Source organism: Takifugu rubripes, chromosome 5 (assembly GCF_901000725.2).
Source record: "Takifugu rubripes chromosome 5, fTakRub1.2, whole genome shotgun sequence".
Classification (NCBI taxonomy): Eukaryota; Metazoa; Chordata; class Actinopteri; order Tetraodontiformes; family Tetraodontidae; genus Takifugu; species Takifugu rubripes.
Genome location: NC_042289.1, coordinates 8,865,226 through 8,887,536, shown reverse-complemented (window position 1 = coordinate 8,887,536; position 22,311 = coordinate 8,865,226). Strand labels below are relative to the sequence as shown.

Genomic DNA, 22,311 nt, shown 5'->3' with positions numbered 1-22,311 from the left:
TACGTAAACATACGCAGCAAGTCGAATTTCCGGGCAGTCTGGCAAACATTGGTTATCAATGTTTACTTTGCTTCATTTTAGCATATGATGCTAAACAGGTCGTTTGCTAATGCAATTTTGAAGGGTGGATGTTTTGAATGTGCAGCTCTGTTTTGATCTTTTAGATGTGCGCTGTTTTAAACAACGATTAGGAAGCTTATAAGGGGCCGCAAACGCATCTCTTGTCCAAATCAACGTCTTTGGGGAATCGGCACCACGTCATTTTATTCAGCAATATTTCCCAAATGATGTTTCTAATATATACACAAATCTATTGAAGGCAAAGAAAGAGATTAATAGGTCTTGGTTTGCAATCCGTGACTATCGCACTTGCCGCATATTAAAGACCGAGTCAACAAATTGGTTTCCCGAGTAGCGACAAATCGCTTCCATTTCCGACAGCCGCGAACGCGTCATTGCTTGTCCTCGCGCAGCCGCTGTATCATGTAAACACAGCTGCCGTTGCTAGCTGTCCCGTTAGCTGCGGTCTTCTCTTTTCTAAACTAGTTTGGTCTAATCTAAAGAGAACTAGCTTTAATTTCAGGGCAAGATAGCCGAATTGCTTATCTAAATCATTTGGCCGCTTCGTACAATGTGTGCTGAGGTTAGCCTAATAAGAGTATAGTCTTTGAAGAACACTGAGAACTGATGCTAGCTTGTTAGCTACCTAGCCCTTTGACAGTAGTCTCACTGAGCAGATTGATAACAATTCCATTTATTGTTTCTTTATCTTTGCATCCAAGTTGGCTGATGCTTCCACATTTATATTTAACGCGATTTTGTAGCCAGGCGAACCCGGTGATAGGTGGTAACTGTAGTTTTCGGCAGGAAAAGAGCTGAGTGAACCGATTTGATAAAGCTAACTAGCATTCTCTAGCGTCGTCTGTCTGATTATACAAATAAACAAACGTCGAGTTTCATATGTTGACGGAAAACAGGTGAGTGAGGCCTGCGATGCACCGCTGTAACTGGAACGGCCCCTGGATTATAGGTGTAATTGTGGTCAGAGAAAAGGATTCGTCTCATTGTTTTTGTGGGTTTGCAGGAAACGGCAGCGCAGTGCTGGTGGTGAGGAGAATGAGTATGTGGTGCCCCAGCCCAAGAGGCCGAGCAGAGGTCATCCCCTGTCCCCTGAGCCAGGCCGGGATGCCTGGGACTCTGAGGTATGCTACACACTCTGAGATATGCTACACAATGCATGTGTGGCCACGGTTCGTGATCACCTGCTTCTGAAAGGAAAGCTTTGATACATGGTGACAATCTTTAGATGCTCAAGAGAACAGTTTTCCCACTTCCAGTAGGGAACACATCATAGAAGCCCACTTTCCTTCATCATGTTTATGATGCTGATTGCAGATGTTCCTCTGTATCCAGTCCTACTGTGTGACGCTAGTATCACTCTGTCCTTGGATCTTCATGCCTTGTTTACTTGATATTTGCCATTAAAAAACACCCAAAAATGGTGATTTCTGCATTTGCAGTCATCTCTCAGCGAGAGCAGCATCAGCCATCCAGAGCACGCCGCCGTGAGCTGCACCAGTCGGTGCGATGCAGACACCTACACCCCCACCACCTCCAGCGACTCCTCAGACCTGGCTGGGCCTAGAGACACGCCGTCTTACCTGCAGATCAACCGGATCCTGAGACAGGCCCATTTCCACAGCCTGCAGAGCCGAAGCCGCCTCCGAGACACGTGACCAGCCGAGGCGTCTCTCCGTCAGGTTGTCCAGGCACCTCAGAACCTCTCGTGCTGATTCTTCCATCTCTTTTTTTAAAATGTCACATCGCAGTTGACAGATGACATACATCAGGTGCATTTGGTGACACATCTGGAGCATTTCATCATTCAGACGGACCGATGTGATCATTTTAGCAATAACTGTAGATGTTTTTGATGCACCTATGACAAAGCTGTCTGAGCCTTCTGTGGTTGGCTGATGATGCAGATGATGAATTCCTTGCTGTTTGTCTTCATTAAAACGGTGCCACTGTAGCTCCAGAAATGCCAACAGGCCATTTTCGGCCGGACATCGCGGCTCACTTTGTTTCCCCGTGTGATCAAATGAGTGTGTCAGCGTGTGGACCGGTCTCAGGGAGGAACTTGCACTTGTCTCAGACTGCTTCCATGTTCAGACAGGAACGCCTCGACGGGGAAATGTGGGAGCCAAGGGTGTTCCGCTAGTCTAGTAATCACATTTTCTTATAGATTCCAATTAGATGTCGAGTGAAGTCAGATTCCAGATCTAGTTTTAGGTGAGATTACATTCATTAGGAATAGTGCATGATACAAAACTGTTTGGATCAGTTTTTCCATAGTTAAATGTGGAATTTTTGTTCCTACTGTGGATGATAAAACTCTAGAATTAGATAATGCTAATGTTGTCACACAGCCCTGGCTTCCTATGATGGACCAGTTCTTTTCAGATCCACAACCGAGCGTCCTGGGTTGCAACCTTTCAGGAAACCGCGTGTCTGTGCACTAACCAAAGGTTGTCACATTTACAGACTGGGAGGGCTGACTTGATTTATTGGCATTTTTGAATTACTTTGATTTTTTTTTGCAGTTTGGGTTTTAATCTGAAAATATTTTGAAGATGGGGTTTATTTTTTTAAGTGGTATTTTTGTACATTCATGGCATTAACCTGACATTTCCTGTGACTATGCCTCCATTTCAAAAATAAAATTTTTTTTTTCTTTGTAGAAATGATTCAACATTTAATACACACGCATGTGTGCGTTTTTCCTGTTCAACGTGCACCTGTTATAGGCACAAACAGAACCCCCCCCCCCCCCCCCCATGAACGGCTCTCCGCGTGCGGATACCATCATTAATGAGATATGACCTGCGAGGAGCACCAAAAGGTTTCTTTAATTAGCACCCTACATGTCCTTGTCTTGTCACAGACAACGTAACGGATTACAGGCATTAATGCGCCGCACGTAGCCACGGTTACCTCGGCTTCTTTGATTCTCCTGCTCCACCTCGACTCAATTAGAGACGGCTAATGAACTGATGATGAAAGGCAGCGGCTCTCCCAGGTGTGCCTGCTTTAAAATCCTTTTTTTTAAAACAGTAAAATGTTCCAAAATGAGCAGAAGTAATTCAAAGCACAGGAAAGCGCATTTAAATCACACAGAAGGATCGTAATGATTTTCTCCGTATATACTGAGTGCAGATGTCGATTCAAACAGCAGAGGGCAGCACTCTCCTCGTCTCTCTCTCTCTCACACACACACACACACACACACACTGTCCTTCCAGGGTATTTGGCAGATATGAATGTGGGCGGTGATGAATGACTGATTTCAGTGGAGTGGAGAGGCAGGAGAGAGTTAAATGGCCTGTCCTCATTCCGGGGGTGTATGTATGCGCATACGTTGGGATATTTTTTGAGGCCAGTGCAAAAGAAGATGTGGGTTACCGGACGGTTCCATTTTCCTGGTGTCACAGTGAATCTCAGCTGCACAACTGCAGCCTAATTGGCCTCCAGTGTGTTTAGATTTAAAGAATATCGTCCAGCAGACGAGTAGACAAACTGGCCACCAGACAGACCTTCAGGCTTCGGTATCAGTGAAACGGGCTGAAGCTGATAATGGTCACCCCTGCTTCTCCTCGCCAGATGTGTTTGGGCAGCTGTTGCCTAGCATGAGATGGTGATGAGGTTGGCATCCACAACCCCGCTTTCCCTCACCAGCCAACGCAAACATCTGCTTCGTCTCCCCACCACCATTTCGCCCAACATCAAACAACGCGGCTCGTCTGTTGTCCTGCCCCCGCGGCCAGTCCCACGAATTAATGACCCGCCAAGCACATCAGCGGTGCCCTAATGTCCCAGCCTGGTCTGTGGCAGGCGAGCAAAAAGAGGGAAGGGTCAGTCGGGCAGGATGATGAAGTGTGTCACAGATTATGGTCATGCCGGATCGGAATTTAGATAGTTTTGTCGAAAAATCTGGATTTTTTCTTCTCCCACCCCTCCTGGAAGCCGGACAGGCCCGTTCTGAGGGGAGAGGTTGTTAAAATTCTGAATTTATAGCTGTGAAGGCGCAGCTCTTGGGCTGAAACAACCTGCTCTTGAGTAAAAACACAACCTGAGAGGGATCTTCTCCTTCATCCTCTAGTGCTCCTGCGAACGCTCACGCTTTCTTTAACTTTTGCCGTCAGGGTGTGGAGTGGTGGACTGGCTTATCTCTCCACCTGTAGCCTAAACACGAGGCCTCGATGCAGTCGAGAAACAGCCATGATGTCGCTGAGCGAAAGACAGCAAACTCGCCTGTGGAGTCCCTTGGGGCTGTCTGCCGATTTAATGCTTCCAACGGGCAGAAGCCTAAACAGCTGGATAATGGACATTCCAAATTCAGTCTCCGATTCAGAGGGTTCGGACACAAGTCTGTAAAAGGTCCCAATTTTTTAACAGTTGTGGGCAAGTTGGAAAGAGCTGCAGTCGTCTAGAGAGAGTCATGCTGAGTGGGACTATTTGTCCAGGGTGGCCGAGTCGCTAAGTGCAACACCATATAGACAGCTGTTTTCTAATGGCCCCTATTAACCGGATGGGTACAGGCTCCACTCTGGCCGGCATTGTTAGCTCAGGGAGGACAGGCTATGTGGCTCCCTCAGCCCGGTGTCGGCTCCACACGGCTGACCTGCCACAAAGGCATGTTTCATCAAAGAGGGAGCGACACGGCGCCGTTTGTAGCCACTGAGGTACAATTTGTTGCATTTGGGCTATAACTGTCAGGAAGAGATATACCCTCACTTAAATAGCCGCCCATAATCTTCCCCTCTCCCTGTATTATCCTAATTGAACCCACGGGCGGCCTTTGCCATCAATAGCTGAGCTCATCTGCAGATTAATAAAACATGGGCCCTCACCAATGCCAGGCCTGCGATAGACCTTGAAGCCACTCAGACACACCAAAGAAAGGGAAGCGCAATGAAAACATTCTCATTCCGCACCTTTGGCACCAATGAGCACCAGTTGTTCGATATCCCCAGCGCTGCTGCTCTTCCTTCTTTTCAGTAGCAGAAATGTTTAATAAAACCGTCAAGTGTCATTTGGCCGGACTCTGACTCCACAGGTGGGTCCCCTTTGTTGCAAAGCTTCTGTTCTCGGGCCACGGTCGAGGCACCGCCGCAGTATCAGCGCAGAAGGAGCCGATATTTTCGGGCTTCCTGTTTGCTTGGACTGTTTGGACTGACGCACCATGTGATGTGGGCGGCGGCGGCAGGCATCATAATAGGACGCAGATCTTAATAACAGCAAATCCTGAAGGACGATAAAAAGAAAAGCAGCCGGAGATTATTAAAGACATCTATCATGTCAGCTGGTCCGGTCGTCATTAAGTCAACGACCTGACACTCCTCCCACCCAGGACTGATCCCTGCATTGTTGGCTGGGAACCTTGAGGCTGTCTGAACCAAACAGTCTACGTTTTTTGGTCTACATTTCGCCATCGGATTTTCCAAAACTGGTGTTCAGACACGGTGACCTCCTGCTCTAAACGGAAAGCTATGGCAACGTAATCCGAAGGGCAACATTGACAACTTTTTATTGTTCTCGATTTATGGTGCCGTCGGCACGCACAGGCAGAAAATAAGACACATCCCATGACATAAAGAAAGGAATGCTGTAAAAACTGGAAGGCCATGACAACTTGATGAGCCATCAAGACCAACTGTGAACAACCAGGAACACGATGAGAAAGGACGTGACGCTCCGGGGTTTGGATACACGGAAACGCGGATTTATGTAGCAGATAGAAAAGCAAACTCACACTGGAAAATAGCGAGTAATCCCTGAACCATTTTGATTGTCTGGGCAAGTTCAGGACTGTTAAAACACTTCAGTGCAAATACGCTCCACCAATCAACGCTGGCGCTGCACAGCCCCACCCCTCAGGAATTCTAAAGAACCCGAAAACAGCTTTTTGGGAAAGTTAAAAAAAATCCTGCGTAATTTCAGTGGAAACACGTCTTTGTAGGATTTGTATGAAAATCAGCGGCAGAGACTTGGTCTATCTGTGTAAAGTGTCTCCGACTGCACACACAGCTGAAATTTATAGAAAATATTCCGTGTCCCTATATGCTTCCAGTGGTGAAGAATTCCAAAAAGCTGCGCTGTTCAGAGGATTCTTTGCACAGGCATCTTTCTAGCCTAGTGTAATTACCCCCACACTAAAATGGGCCAAAAGAGGAGTTTAACAAACTTATCCACCAGGAAATAGCACAGGTAGAGCAAGTACACTTACTTTACACAATAATATAAAACCTGGGTACTTCTACATTACTTAGAAGACAGAAATAAAGAGCCAAACTTCATGAGGAGTTCCTTATTTACAACCATGTTATTACCTTGCTTTCCATCTCCTTCAGGCTGTCTTAGATTCAAAGTTGAATGTTTGAATCACTTCAAAATAAGGTCTGAGGGGCCCACGAAGAGATTCTAATGTGATGTATTAATAATTAAACTGGAAACCAGAGTGAGAGGGTCATTTTTCTTCGCTGGAAAGTGAAACTCAGCTCTTCATCTCCTCCAGTTTCATGCTTTATGACCTCTTTTGATGGAAGGCAGGAAGAGTTTACCCTTGATACTTAACCGCAACTTCTTCTGTCATGTTATACAAGCAACGTCAATGCAAACGGCATTTTTACGACTGAATCGGATCCCCCGAAACATCGCCAAAAAAAGAACCTAGCGCAGATATATTTCAGCATATGTGGCCTCCTCGCACGATACGGTATCAGGTAGTGTGCTCGGCCCTCCGTTGTGTCCCTAATGATTTACTGCTTCCAAATTTCACCGGTAATGTAGTGTTTTACATCCCGCGTGCCTCGTTTCCTGAAACTAATGTCAGCTCTAATGAGGGGAATGAGTAAACTTTGCGGTTTGTCTGGCCCACTTGAAAGTTGGAAAAAAAAAAAAAGTTTAAAAAGAAGTTACTCACTGTCATTGTCACTGTGCGTAAAAAAATGGAGCCCCAAAGACATAACGTGGAGAATTTATGGCTGCCGTATATTGTGTAGAGTGCTACTAAACCTTTTGGCGTCTCTATTAATGCTGCAACTTTCTTTTCTTTCTTGGCTTCCCCCTGGTTGGTTATTTTCCTGTTGCCTGCAATTTCCCTCTCTTTATTTTCATTGGCATTTAAAGACCCCGGTGCCCCGTTGAATGTACTCATTCAATGGAGGGCTTTTCAACACACACATGCGCACAAATGCATTAGAGCACACATGCACACACAAAGAAAGCAGCGGTGAACATGCGGCGAGGAGACCCTGACTCTCCTCCTTAATGCCATGGTATGATAGAGCCCAGCGAGTTTCCTTGGCGTGCCGGGTCTGAAAGCGTTTATTCTGGTCTGTACTTGTCATTATTGGGGGAGCAATAATTGATTGGCATGGGGTTTTTTTCCCCCTTTGTGAAGTAGCTTTAGCCCTGGTTTTTATGAAGGTTGCTGAAATCTATTCAGACCGTTCTCTTTGCCTGGTGGAGCGGAGCACAGCGGTAGAGCGGCCAGTGCCTCTACCTTCATTGGTGGAATTCGCCCATGCACGCTTTAATCTGCCATCTCCCGTGGTCTCGGGAGGCTTTATAGCATTACATGTCTCATCAGGTTTTATATTCTGGGATTGTTAAATCTTTTTCCTCCTTTTCACCCTTCTCTCGTGCTGTGTTCTTAGTTCCTAGCTACGTTAGCTGCAAGCCGAAAAAGAAAGATGCAACTGGCATTACATTAGCATAGAAAGGCATATTGTCAGCCTACTAAATTCACCTTGGAGGAACGCTGCAATGCTGCCGCGTAAACATGGATGAATAGAGGCAGTCTTGAGAGTATAATTGGCCACACATGAGATCAAGGTATGTTTGTGCAGCAACATTTTTATGATTCTGTTTTGAATGCAACGTTGTGACAAGATGCTAAAGAGTGTGTACACACTCCAAAGTATGTTCCAGTAATTAAAATGTTAGCGATTTTTCCTTCAATAACTCACCCTAAGGCCAGCGGCAGCTACAATCATTCTGACAGAGATTTGGCATTAAATTGCCAAAAAAAGAGCAGTGTTTTTCACTTTGACACGTGTGTTTTGAAGTTTTTGTAGGGAAACACACAGGCGCGCACGCGGCCACAGCTACCGCAGATGGTCCCGGATCCACATCTGGCAACAGCTGGGGTCGAGCACACATCTGTTCCGCCCTAGGAGGAAACGGGGAGACGTGCTGATGCGTTCACTCTGACCTTTCCTTAAATATTTTCACTTTATGAGTCTTCATCTTCTGCTGCCACCGTCAAAATCCAACACCGGCGGGGTTCTCCTAGGTCACCCCCAGATTCAGACAGAATGGCCTCTAAAGCTCAGCCGAGAGGGGGGAGCAAACGTCTGTCCAGATCACATCTTGTACACAGTCGTACACACCGTTTCCCCTCCTCCTCATTGTTCTTGCTTCTATGACTTCACTGACATTCTCTGGCTTTATCCCTTTGTTCTCTCTCTTCCTACTTTTATGGCTGACTCCTTTCCCTCCATCTTGTGTTCACATATTATCAGCTAGCGCAGCTGGTTGCCTTGAACCTGACAGCAGACAGGTCGGGTCAGGAGGCAGACGTTGAGCTGTGGCCTCTATACGACGGTCGTCCTTTTCAACCTGTTTTGTTGGCCTTGTTTTATCCAACAAATTTTGGAATCTGACTAATTCTCCTAACTCCGGAATCCAAGAGACCTATTTCCTTGCTCCTCCATCACCTTCTGCTTCTCTACATCTTACTTTTTACTCGCCCCATTTTGCAATCAATCTGCTGTTCGTCTTATCTAATGAGCTCATTAGGGTGTCTTAAGCAATGGTGATTGATAATAATGGCTTAGAAATGTCCCATTGATTCACTTCTATATCAGGACTGTAAAGTAAAGCCTCATCACATTAAACCCAGGGTCCGGCTGAACCCCTCCACCTCTGTAACTCCTATATCTCGGTGACAAGTCCTTTGTTTTCAGTGTAACAGCTGCCCCTCCCCCTGTGTCCAGTTCATAACGAGTGTTTCGGTGAGCGGTTCAGTTAACACGTCTGCGCGGCCCGTGACATCGTTTCTGCAACAAACGCGTTAAAAGGCACGACCGCACGAAAGACAGACGACCCGCGCTGGGTTTTTGCCACAACACGCTTAAATTCCTTTACATGTTTGCGGAGCGAAGCCAAGCGTTAACAGAATATACCGTATCATTCCAGCCAATCAAAACAAGGGATACGTGTTACAGTCGGTCATTTTTCTGGAAGCCTTAAATTTTTACGGCCGGAATCTTAACAGCCATGAGTGATGGGGCCGTCTGACTTTAAAGCTGTACGAGCTACTGTTTTTAATGCAGGCACGTATGCGAGGCCATCGGCAATATGTCTGGGGATACGCTACTACTCGGAGCGCGATGTTTGTGCGTTTGCACTTGCACGAGCAATTGTGGGCTCGCGGAAAACTGAGGCACGGCCAAAGCAAACCGACAAGGGTCACTAAAGATAATTTCAAAATGTGTTGGCATGTGTGTGTGTGCATGCGTGTGAGAAAGAAGTCACACCCATGGGAATAGTGCAGAGTCAGCACGCTAGCTCGGATCACTTCAGTAGTTTCATATCAAGCGATTTAATGGCAGAACGTCGGCCAGCAAAGTTTTTATTCCAAATCTTGTCCATAATCTAATGGCCTTTGAAAGACTGCCACTTCCCCCTGGCTGACAGGTTGTGCATTTGGATCTAATTGAATCCATTTACATCCTGCACAAATGGAAAGCACATGCAGGCCTTCCCACCTGGTTTTGATCAGCTACCGAGTTGGGAGAGCCACGGATTTTGGAGCACGCCCATGACAGCGGGGGGACGCGCTGGATGAAGAGAAAGTCGAGGGGAGAAAGAACACCTTTTGATATTATTCTTGGATCAAGTGTAATTCGGTTGGACTTGGGCTCCCCCCGTCACGTGTTATTGTTTGGCAGTCTTCTGCGCTTGTGTTCTGTTTTACCACCAGGGGGAGTCCAGGATGATACACTATCATGTGTCAGCTGTTGTGGTCTGTGAGTTCTCGGTGCATCAGAGAAGAGATGAGCCATAAAATTTAGGATTAACTAGGCAAATCAAAATGCAAAAATACTGAAGAACACCTTTGCTGCTCTGCTGTATGAACAGTTAAGCTTAAGATAGCGGCAACAGCTGGGTAGTATAGACTTAAAACTGTAAAACCGCAACGTGTCATTTCTACACATCTGTCTTTGTAGGGTTTTAACACTCAAGATTGTGTTAATTAGTGACTTTTAAAGCTGCCTGCAGGCTGATTTCAGAGACAGGCGGCTGCTTTCCCATGTTTCTCTTTGTGCTATGCTAAGATAACCGGCTGCTGAGGATAGATTGATGTTTTCACACGGACATCAGAGAGGTAATAATCTGCCAATGTCCAGTGGGGACATTTCCCACCACCGTTCCTTTACATTTCTTTACATTCCTTTAGCACAGAATTTTTAGAAGCCTCATTATTTAAACCCCATTACTATGCGTGTTTGGATATGGTTAATGAGGCTAGCGGGTGACATTATGACCTTCACGGAGCGCCCCTTGTTGCCCATCCCAGCTCCGCATCACACCACATCTGGTTTGATCATCTCCACCCCAAACCCATGCTCGCCACCCCTGCCCGCATCTCATCAATCGTTCGTGTCAGCTGGGACACACTTCTGGCTAGTGGCGAAGTAACAAGCGACATGAAGACGTTAAAATGATAAATGGAATCTTCAGGACAGGAAGCAGCGGCAGCCGAGGAGATGCCACACCCTCACTCATCTTTGTGATGCATTTTGTCTCTTTGTCTCCTACACTGCTGCGTTATGTCTACGCCTCGATTCGACTGACAACAGGAAGTCGCGTTCATTTTTTCCATCCAACTTTCAGAAGCAAATTTAATCTCTAAAAGCGTCCAATAACTTGTTCTATTAAGAAAAGGTGAGTGTTAAATTGATCCCGATTAGCTCCCCTGGTGGTCGGATGTAGTAAATAATAATAATAATATCGTGAATGGAAAATGTGGACTTATGGCCTGATACAAACAGGGTCAGGAGAGACAGGTGACCTTGTGCTGGGAAGGGTGTGTGTATTAACCTAGAAATCAGCTGAGAGGGGCATCTGCTCATCCTGTGGAGGATGAATAACATCGCCACCTCAAGATGGCCGCCCTATAGTCCATGGTTGAGAGGACTTTCTTCGGTAAATCGTAGGAAATCCTCCATCTTTGTTTCAGTGGTCACTGCAGGGTTGATGCTTTGCCTTCTAGCATCTCCTTGTTTAGTGTCTTGTCTGTGAAATTCTGCTTTTACGCATATCAAGTAAATCGCAATGGTTTTCACCGCGTATAGCAGGCGTTTTAGATGATGGGCACGTTTCCAAACAGACGCCGTTTGAAAAAAAACAATCCTTCCATAGTCACTTGAATTTTTTGCCTTCATGAGCTTGTTCTTTCAATATCAGAGCAGAGAAACATTCCCTTGTCTCTCTGCTCCCTCTGGGCACAAGTAGGAGATATTTAAAACTTGATTTAAGCCTTCTTTGTTTCGGGGAGCGAGGCCACTCCCTCTTCACCCCCTGGAGGGTGCAATAGCAACGGAATCAGTGAGCTCGAATATCTATCTCATGGAACACATGTATGTTCTGCTGCCATTGAAAGACGTGATGAGTAAAACATCCACTGAAGTGTTTCTTCTTCAGACCATTTGTCTGAAAAAGGGAATCTCAGAGGAGTCGCGCATTTTGTTTGACATCAATTATTTCAAATAAGACAAACAGCGCTCGTTAAATCTGCCGTGCACAGCAGGGCAGATGTGAATATTCAATAAAACAAGCAACACCGCAGGTTAAACACTCCCCAAAGTTTTCCGCTGCTTGTATTTATTTTCCCGTTCTTGGTGGGGGGAACCTACAGAAACGGAGGTGTTTTAGTGAGTGAATGTATTCACCAGATTCTCTTTCATGTAATCTGATTAGTGGACCGGGGTTGCAGCCAGGCCTCCCTCATTTGCCATTACTGAGGGGAAAAACAATTAGGCTATATGTGTTAGCTACCCAGAAGACAACGCACTCATCACACACACCCATGGACACACACCTTCACTCATTTAATCCTTTATGATGTGCCTGGAATTTGTAATGATTTTAATTAGGAAAGGTGCAATAGGAACCTTCTCCATGGCAATGCTAACACCCCAGGGTGCCTGGAGCCAATTAAAAATATGTGCTGATCAAACAGCTTGCCCTCGCCGTGCACAACTATCCCCAGAGCCTGCCGCCGTCGCGCAGGGACGGCCAGGCTCGGGGCCTCATTGCTCCCATCCAACAGGCAGAGCTGCAGCCGACACCGTTCCGCCCCGAGATTCGGTTCAGAGCTCGGCCGCTCCCATTAGCTCCCGCGGTGGGCGTTCAGAAGCCCCATAAGGGGAGTCCTTCGGTTCACAATCAAACGCCTGTGAGAGAAATGTCACACACCCCATTTGATCCTCCGAAGAGATCCTTTATTTCCAGAGGAACTGGCTCAGCCCAGTTTTGTCTCACAGTCAGAGTTAGAGCAACACGATAAATTAGAATTATGCGACAGTTTACACTCACAATTAAGCCTGGTATTAATTACACTGGCTCCATTGTTTGGGGCCAGTAGCACATCGTCGTCAGACTCCAGAGAGCCCCAAACAGATAAATCTAAATGTCCATAAAAGCCACTTGATTTCTCAAATGTTAATATTCTTCAGGAATATTTAATCTCTGTCATATCTCCCCCCGGTGAAAGCCCCCTCCCACATCTATCATGTGGCATTTCTGTCCCTGGTGATTAATGACATTAATGAGCATGTGCAGCCATTCACTCTGCCACACATTATTCTGTCCTCTGGACTACAGGCCATGTGTCATGGTCCAAGAACACGCAGCCCCGATCAAACAACATTAACTTGCGTCTCTTCTTATGTCGGATAAACGCGTCTGCATGTGCGCGGACATGCAAACATGCCTCCGACGGGACCCCGAACATGTCAGCCCTGTGCTGTTGCTGGTCGAACAAACAAAGGATCCCTGTTTGTTTGGCGTGTCGGCGAACCCAAACCAGATGAATGGAAATCAGCTCTGCACAAATTCACCGAAGAGCGCGTGGCGCACGCAGCTGCACCTGCTGTAGCTCCTGTATCAGCGCCCGTGAACTTTGACTGACGTCGCAGGCCTGCCAGGTGGGCAGCGAGAGCGATAACTTCATATCTGGGCACCCATAAAAAAGGCCCTCATATCTTTGCAAATCGCATCAGCGGGGACGCTGAAATACGGCTCGTCCCTTTAATGTCAGGAGCCCAAACGGCCGTTGGGATGTGAAATGAATATAGCAAAGGGGGCCGCTGTCTGGGGGAGGGGGCGAAGGCAGACCGGAGAACTGTCACAGGCCTCACAGAGGAAATCTGGAATGGAGGTCTCATGTAAAAGCGCAAGAAATATGATTCAGAGGCTGATGTGGATTTATAGAAATGAGCAGAGAGACAAATGGAGCTGAGTACAAGTGCACCAGTGAATGTAGTCTTGACACCATTATCAATAAATGCAATCATATATCTCTGATAGAGAGCTGATAATGGGCCTTTCTGCAACTCCTCTTTCTTTTTAGTTGCTTTTATCTAATGTATTAGCATGCAAGGCTAGCTGCTGTTGTTGTGTTCCGGCCTCATTTGTTCAGTTTGAACTTCCAATGAATGTGCCACATGAACATTTCAACCATGGATTGATCTTTCCTAATAATGGCATCAACAAAGCCACCTAACCTACGTTTTACAGGCCATAGCTGATGCGTTTATGCACCTGGAGGGTTGCAGCTGCCGCGTAGCAGCTAGCTGTCAAGAAAAAAATGAATTTTGATTGAATTAAGTGGAAACATAACCTGCTTTCTCCGTCTCATCAGATTCATGTTGATTTCGCTATCAAACGGGTGAAATCACGATGCTTTCAATCGGCCCCCGGGGAGCATTTCTGGTGTCATGAGAGGATAAAGTGAGAGTTGTGTGCAGTGAATGCAGGGGCAGCGAGCTGACGTAGCGACACAGACGAGCTGTGTCTGAGACCCCGGGCCGCTCTGCGTGGTGCTCCTGAAGCAATGTTCCTCCAACCTGCAGCTGGGTGGGGGGAAGAGAGAGCAGGCGCGCCACAAACCCCCCTTTCTTCTCTCAGACAAGAGCTTTTTAATGACGACAGCCATCCCGGAGTCACATGACTCTGGGATGCACCCCTCGCTGCAGATGTTGGGGGCATGAGCGAGTGAGTTGGGCGATGAGTTTAGTAACCGAAGCACAATGTTGCTCTTGTGCCGTTGAGCCTTTAACAGTTTTGTAAGACATCTGTGATCACAAGACTGCGTCATGGAGCATAAGTTAATGAGATCCACTCTGAGAAAAATGACCATATCGACTATTTACGGGCAAATAAAACTGCTGATTCATCTGCGTTGTTACTGCTGGTATAGGTAGGTACTTGAACGCCACATGAAAGATTGATCATCATGTTCCAGCTGGCCCACTAAGACCACTGGTCCGCGCAGTGAGTGCAGATCCATCAATAATTATCTATTGCTGTATTTACACGTGCAGGTGTTCAAATTTTATAAATGCTGTTTCTTTTAATGGAACTGAAGGGTTCACATTGAATATGTGATCAATGTTGACTGCACATGAAGCAGAGCTGAAATTCGAAAGTAACATCACCTTAATTTCGGAAAATTATATATACTTGTTAATATTATGTGTTTATTTTTGAGAAATATCGTAAATCTACCACATTATCCACCTTCTGGATTCAGGTGATGTGTGAATAAATGAAGCTGGTGGATCATATTTGCCGGGTAAAATTGTCAATAATTTGAATTTCCCTGCGCCAGTGCTACAGGAATTATACGAAAACAGTGTTATTAGTGGATTAAGTGGTGCAGCAACTGATGTTTAATCAGATTATTAATTCAAATAATTGGCTTCTCTCTCTCACACACACACACACACGCACGCGCACACACTTCATGACTAGCCTGAACACAAATATAATCTTAACTTGCTCATTTATTTTCTAGTATTATTTCTTTTTTCTAAATGTATCTTGAAGATCTCATCTCAATACCATATGGATTCTTTTTTTTTTCTTTTTTACAAATACATGAATCGTGGCTGCCAGGTGATCATCTATACTAGATTATTTTCCTTGAAAGAATTAAATGTATTTAAAAGCACTGGAGACATGAGTCCACTGGTCCTTTCATTGTCAGAGACGTGGGTGGGGAGACAGACTGTCAATCATCAGCGCTACACTGATCAAGGACAATCCTCCTAGTAAAAATGGCCTTTTTCTTGAGAAATCACTCAGCTCTGCATTAATTATCCCCCTCTGTGTCTAAACTAGCTCTGCCTCTTTCCTCCTACCTCACACACACATTTTTAAAATGCCCATCCCTGCAAAACTTCAGCTCACAGGCAGCAATATAATAGATAAATAATATGGAAATGGGGAAAGGATGTGTCAATTTTGGCAGGTAATGATTGCGGTCCAAGTTAATTTTAAAAAGAAACTAATTGAAATCTTTTCTGGTTTAAGGGTCACCAACACACCAAATGTATTCATTTTACATCAATTAATTAATGTAACGTGAATATCTTCGTTATCTTATTGTGCCCCTGCACAGTTAAATTGGGCATGAAGGTGAAAGCTTTAAAAAAGGACACAAAATATAGATATTTCTCTCTTTTATTGTCTTCATTCAACACAAACATGAGCCTATAATTTAAAACAAATTTCCGTTTGCACAGCGTTCCCGTGTTTTCTCCGTGGACGTCAGTGCTGGAAAAAGAAAACGTCAAATATTTTGGCTGCACACACACGTACAATCATCCCTACATTGTCCTCTGCATCCTTCGGCCATGTAAACATTTACGCCCTCATCTGAATTCGAAGCCGAAGCACAAACTGCTCGTTTCACCCGACGTCAAATTTCACATCAGACGGAATCAATCTGCGCGTTTTCCCCCCACGTTTCGTTTTTTACCGCAGCGACCGCGCCGAACCTCAGATTTTGTCCGTGTGAAAGCGCACCTCGGCGGGGACGTTCCACCGCGGTGCTCCCTCTCCGCTCCACCGGACGCGCAGCCTCCTCTGCCCGCATTCATTCGAGTTTCACTTGCATTCGGGACTTTTCATAATGCTCAGCCGCCACTGTTCCACATTTATGTGGAAAACTAACCCCGATTATTTGAAATATCCAACTTATAATTTCCCCCTTTCTCTGCAGTATTCCCATTGATTCACGCTTGACTCATATCGCTTCAGGGCCAATAGGGGTCCGCCTTTGGGGCGCCTTGAAACCGCCTCGTCTTATCCCCTTTCATCATCGAACCTGGGAAGCCTTGAAACCGCGGGGCCAGTTATTGCGTTTTCTTTTTGGGGGGGGGGGGGGGGGGGGGGCAATGCGGACGGGCCATCAGCCAATCAGAGGCTTGTTTACATTCTGTGACTGACAATGCTCTGGCACCGAGCCAGCCAATCAAAACCTCCAAAACAAGGAGGGGGCTCATTTGTAAACATTTGGAATAATGTAATAACAAAAGTCCATCCTAATTGGTTGGTGGCAGGCTGGAATTAGCCTTCATCAGCTCTGTTGTTAGTGCAGATATTTGAAGGTTTTAAGCAAAATAAAAAAGAAAATTGTCACCATTATTTGTGTTTGGAAAATACGTCACAAACGAGGTGTTGTGAGCACTATACTCTAGTCATCGCAGTTAAGAACATACATTGTAGCCACTTCCTCTCTGTACACACAAGTGCAGCAACTGTACCATGGAATATGGGAAGGAGCATCTTTGGTTGGTGACATCATTTGTCATTTGTCATCATTTGCAACTGTCAGAATCAAAGCAATAGTTTAGTTTTGTGGCTGAAACAGTGATTTTACATGGTGAAAGTGCAAGAACAGTCAGCAGAATTTAACTCTAAATGGTTAATTGTGCTATACATGCCAGGCCTTTAAATTTAGCACTTTATTTTCAACACAGCCTGAATCCATGAGCATTGTTCATATAGAGGCTAGCCTCCTTTCCATATGTTAAGGATAAATGAATACCTATCATCTGATTTTGTAAAGCTTAATAGTGCCATCTTTATTATGTGACAGGTTAATTGTTAGAATTTGTTAACTGTAACTTAAAAATGGGGCTTCAGTTTTAGAGAATTTATCTACAGTTGTCCAGAAACAATTGATGGTAGCGAGGTACTTGCTGAACTGCAGCATCCCACAATTAGGGGGCAGTCTACTGGCATCTCATCACATTTTGTGGCCAGACTAAAACTATGGAAACCTATGGAAAACTATTCACCCACTGGGTGTGGTTGATTTGAATTTGTCAATACAGGGCATGAACAAGTCCAAAATATCTCGATTCTTTCAACGTAGCTTTAATTAAATCTTCCTTAGCATATAACACAACCTGCTTGGAAACAACAATTATCTGCAGACTTTGCTTGGAACAGCAGCAAAATACGTTGTCTTTCAGATAGTTTGGTAGAATGCTAACTACTACTAGTAAACATGAATAGGTACATAGAATTTCATCACGTGCGAACGAGCAGCTGGGGAAGGGCGTTAACAGCTTAGCTAATGGACATTTTAGCCTTAACCTCGATAGACTGAAGGAAACCCAACTAAGCAACTATTATACTGATTCAGATGGAAAGGAAATGGTTTCGTGTAGCCATGTTCGGGCTACATTCGGCTCCTTTCTGGCCTTTAAATCTGCCGCTCCACGTCGTTTCCCTCTGCCAGTCACGACACCATTGGCCAACGCCGGCGACCAATCAGAGGCCCCCTCAGCCGCGGGCGGGCGGCACGAGCTCATTAACATGCAGGTATCCGTCCAATGGGAGGGCGTGTTTACCCTGCCCTCGAGACGCGAGGTACGCAGTTGCACCGGGAGAGAAACCGCTGCTCGGAGATCCGAGCCGCGATCCAGCCAGGCCGGAAGCCGTAGTCCCACAGCTTCCATAGACTAAAGCAGAAGGCTCCAGCTCAGCCTCACATGGAGATACTGTAGGATTTCACCCACAGCCACATGCTTCATTTCATATTTTGAATTTTAAATGGGCGACGCACGCGGCCTCGCTCCCACCTTCCTTGTGTTTTGTGATTTTATAATTTATTGTTATGCAAGGATTTAACATACCAGTAAGTAGTAATTTTATATATTTATTTTTTCCTCTTCAATAAATAAAAAACAAAACATTTGGAGGTCTGTTTCCTCTCGGAAGAACGTCGCTTTTAGTCCAAAATACCGCCTGTTAAATGATGTTCATGACACTTAAGACGCTAAAATGACTGAATTTGCCTCCCAAACCAGTGAATTTAAGTCCTGCGTGGAATGAATGCATTATCAACTGAACTGAGCTGAAAAGAAACGCGCGTAATTAGAAAATAAAATTAGTTAATATATAACAATAGCCGGGCGTTATCTGTCGACAATTGAAAATGCAAATATTATTAATGTTAATTTTATTGGGGCATATATTAACAGCGTGAAGGGCGTTTGGGTTAAGTCTTTGGTCTTCGAATTACGGTTTATTTGTTGACGTTTTGTTTTAATTAACGTTTATATTCCCTTAAGGGCAGGCTACGTAAAATATATTTTCTACATTTTTGGCGCATTGGATGACTTGTGCAAATATATTTTGAATTTTTGTCGGGCTGCTGGAGAAGAATACGATGCGTTTGTTGTGCGGTCTGACTTTATTTCGGTCAGGGAGTTATCCGTACGAGGGAGGCGGATCGGTTTCCATGCTGACGCCGAGCGAGGGGCACTCTGTCCCGGCCATCTCTCTCACGGAGCGCCGCTTCCCTCTCAGCGGGACTCGACCTAAAAAAAATAATTTAACATTTACGCGTATTCTGCCGTCTCGTCCTCCAAATGAAGGGGTGGTCGTGCAGGAAATGTACCGCGGTCAAACATCTAAAACGGTTTAAAAAAAACACATTTGAAGAGAATATTTGCGTTAAAACGGAAGAAAAGCGCGGAGGACGCAGATTGCAGCGATTCGAACACGCAACAGCAGCGTTTTTCCTTCCACATTCTCCGATCATTTCGAGGTGTGTTTGTATATTTTTATGATACCGAGCTTTGTTGGTGGACACATCCAGTGGGATGAAGGCGATAGCGTGGTGAGAGGGGGGAGGAAGGTAATGGCTGCCTGCAAAGCCCTCTCTGAGTGTGGAGACAAAGACTGTTCTCCTGACGGGCGGCCATTCACCACGGTTCCCAGCACAGTCCCACAAACCGGCCTCCACATCGGGGCCACACGCACGCACAGACCTCGGCTCCTAACCAGATGAGCTGGGATTTTGCCCCAATGAGCTCCGCATGGAGGGATTTTTATTGTTGTTGTCGATGTGAATTGGAGGCACGGGGAGATAATTGTGCTGAAATAGCGCACGGTGTAGGAGAGGTCTGCCATTTTTACACACTAGATTATTTTGGCTGATTTATTTTGCAGTAAAATTATGCTTTTAAAAGTAAAATGGGACTGCGGGGAAATACGGCCGGAGACTGAAATTATGTGATATAAACGCGTCACGCATTTTTTTTAAAAGAATCCAGTAGATTTATTTAATTGCTCGCACTTAATTAGAACAATAAAACCTGCCTTCTGCTTAAATGAATTGTAGCCACTTCAGAAAAACAAGCCGCCCCTTTCAGATGATACTCCAACGGCAAAAACACATGTATATTTTTTAATCCGGTGAAATGTGCTGTTTTATTGTGATTTACGCAGATGGGACTTTGACCATATTGATTCCATAATGACATTTTTGTGGCACGGCAGAGGATATAGGCTGTAATGTATTTACTGCAACATTTGATTACCTGACCTGAAATAGGTCAAGGCAGATGACAAGACAGTGAGAGTGCAATTATTCACGCGCGCAGACGCACGCGGGGCGCGCGCACACGCACACACACGTTCACACTCAGACCTTGCGAATTTAGATTTTTCCCCCCACCCATTTTTATTTTAAATTCACAGCTTAATGACACTGCCCAGCGTTTATTTGCATGGGAGTGCACGCTCGACGCACGGTGCTCTCTGACTCTTGCTGTTTTTCGACTTTTGCAAACAAATGCTAAATGAATTCAGCACGTATGAGTAGTTGTTCCAGTTGTGTGTCTCCGTGCGCCAAATGTCCAATTAGTGAGATGTGGCGAGGGCCGGATTGACAGAAAGGGGGGATTTAAAAAAACAAAACAAAAAAACGACAGTGTCGTTGTGAAACAATAGAGGATGGAGGAAACATTCGGTGTTGTTCACCTTGAAATGCAGGCTTCCATCATCTCTAACACACCCAAACAGGACAACAGTCCTCCTCCCCCGAAAAGCGTTTCGACGCCGTTTGCATCAATCACGATTTAATGGTTTAAAAAACGGAATTTAGCGCGGTGGCGCGTGCACAGTTGGATTACAGATGCTATGAAGATGAAAATATTAAGTCCCAGCAATCTGCTCGATGTCTGCGGAATATCAAGTGCTCTCTTCCACATGATCCAGGCCTGGATCCCAGGGTGATCAATACAATTGAACGTCCCCCCCGCCTCAGTGGGCTTCTGGACGCCTCCTCGGTCGCTGCCATCCGCAGTGACTTATTTCTGTAGCCCCTCAGTTTTTAGCTCGATTTGAGCTTCACGCCAAAGAAACCTGCATATGAAAGAAAAGAGAGGTATTCAATGGGGCGGAACTAATGGTCTGTCTTCTGTAACATTTTACAGGACTGGACTGCTCTGTCAGTATATTTGCATCGTGAATATTACGTGGACATTCCGTTTGTCTTCTAATGAAAATTGCCTCTTTTTTTCCTGCTTTTACAGAAAAGATGATCTGGGGTTGCGTCGTCGGGGGAAGCCTGGGATCGACTGAATGCAACACATAGATCTAGAGGAAAGGATTATTATATGGGTTGCGTTTGAATTTTCCTGACCTTTCCGGATTTCGGATTACTTTTTCGGGATGGAAGGACGGGATTTTGCTGCTCCGGCGCATCTCCTGTCGGAGCGCGGCGCCCTGGTGCACCGAGCCGCCTCTCGGATCGCTCCCTCGGGCCACAGCTCTGTGCAGCATGCCGGTCACTTCCCGCCGGGGAAATATTACCCCTCGCACATACCAATGGCTCCCCACTCAGGTCAGTCAAATCTCGACTATGTTGTGCTTGTCACAGAAGAATGCAGCTAGTCAAATGTTAATTTTCCCCCTCGTTTTTGTGACTCTCTAATAGAATATGGCGTGCGTGTGTGGTGTGGATTTGGGACCTTTGTTTCTAATTTGTGGCTGTTGGTGGATTACGATGAATAAATGTTATATTAATTTCACATGTAATGGCAATAAAACCACATTAGTTTAGCAAATATGCATTGAGTATTTTGGGGTAAATGCCACATGTATTTATAAGTGACATTTAAGAGCTGTCCAAGCTGTTGGGTTTTTTTAGAGGGGGGGGGGGGGGGGGCAGTCAGGGACACTGGGTGGACCTGAGATGAGATTTTATCATCAGAAACTAAAAGGACCGGACAAACTCAGAGCTGGAAGCAGGCAGATGAAGGAGCTGAATCATCCTGCACTGGGGTGTGTGTGTGTGTGTGTGTGTGTGTGTGTGTGTGTGTGTGTGCGTGTATGTGTGCGTGCGCGCGCGAGTGTGTGTGTGCGCGCGCGGACGATGTAGGAAGAGGAGCAATTGTAGAAAATCCTCCTTCTATTTTGAGCTTCAACGTGTCAGGGTGCAAATGTGTTCACAGCGCGTGCATCAGGTTTAGCAAGTGACTTTGATTTCTCTAAGTGTGCATCTTTACAAAGATCTTTTAAAAAAACTTGTTGGGGAGCAATTATGTATATTTATCCTACGGTGCAATAATCTAATCTGCCTGTATTTGTGTAAATTTACTTATAATCACCTTTGAATCCACGTGGTCTAATTTGTCTATATATATTTGGTTTAATGAGGCAAAAACAGATGAAACACTCATGTTTCACGCATGCGTGTTGCATTTCATTTGGTCTCTTCATGTAAAATAAACTTTTTTTTCCCGACTTAAACTACGACACCGTTTTCCTCAAAGTCAGATATTTAAAGAAAAAAAACAACCTTTTTGAATATGACAATTGTTCCTAAAAACATTTCTGATGCTGCAGTCGAGGAATCCTTTGGGTCACAGGAGG

General features: G+C 45.4%; 2 protein-coding genes across 9 annotated transcripts in view; both read left to right on the top strand.

The window, feature by feature from the left end:
• Positions 1-65: 65 nt before the first annotated feature.
• On the top strand, positions 66-2,736 carry LOC105416454 (protein FAM104A). The gene is made up of 3 exons (XM_011604009.2): positions 66-977; positions 1,085-1,202; positions 1,521-2,736. The coding sequence occupies exons 1-3, from the start codon at positions 961-963 to the stop codon at positions 1,734-1,736; spliced, it is 351 nt and encodes a 116-aa protein (XP_011602311.2). The 5' UTR covers positions 66-960; the 3' UTR covers positions 1,737-2,736.
• A 15,290-nt stretch (positions 2,737-18,026) lies between these two features.
• The window catches only part of bahcc1a (BAH domain and coiled-coil containing 1a), a 53,540-nt gene continuing 49,255 nt past the window's right edge, over positions 18,027-22,311 (top strand). For 5 of the 8 annotated variants that reach the window (XM_029836208.1, XM_029836209.1, XM_029836206.1 and 2 more), the window contains exons 1-2: positions 18,028-18,283; positions 20,970-21,280. In XM_029836208.1, coding sequence (XP_029692068.1) covers positions 21,109-21,280 — 172 coding nt within the window. In that variant the 5' untranslated portion in view covers positions 18,028-18,283; positions 20,970-21,108. Of the gene's footprint in view, positions 18,284-20,680; positions 20,822-20,969; positions 21,281-22,311 lie in introns of those variants that run through there. The other 3 variants (XM_029836210.1, XM_029836205.1, XM_029836204.1) reach the window with 3 other exon arrangements.

Coding starts and splice junctions, on each gene's coding strand:
- LOC105416454 (XM_011604009.2), top strand. Junction 1,203..1,520: donor GGGATGCCTGGGACTCTGAG/GTATGCTACACA, acceptor CTGCATTTGCAG/TCATCTCTCAGCGAGAGCAG.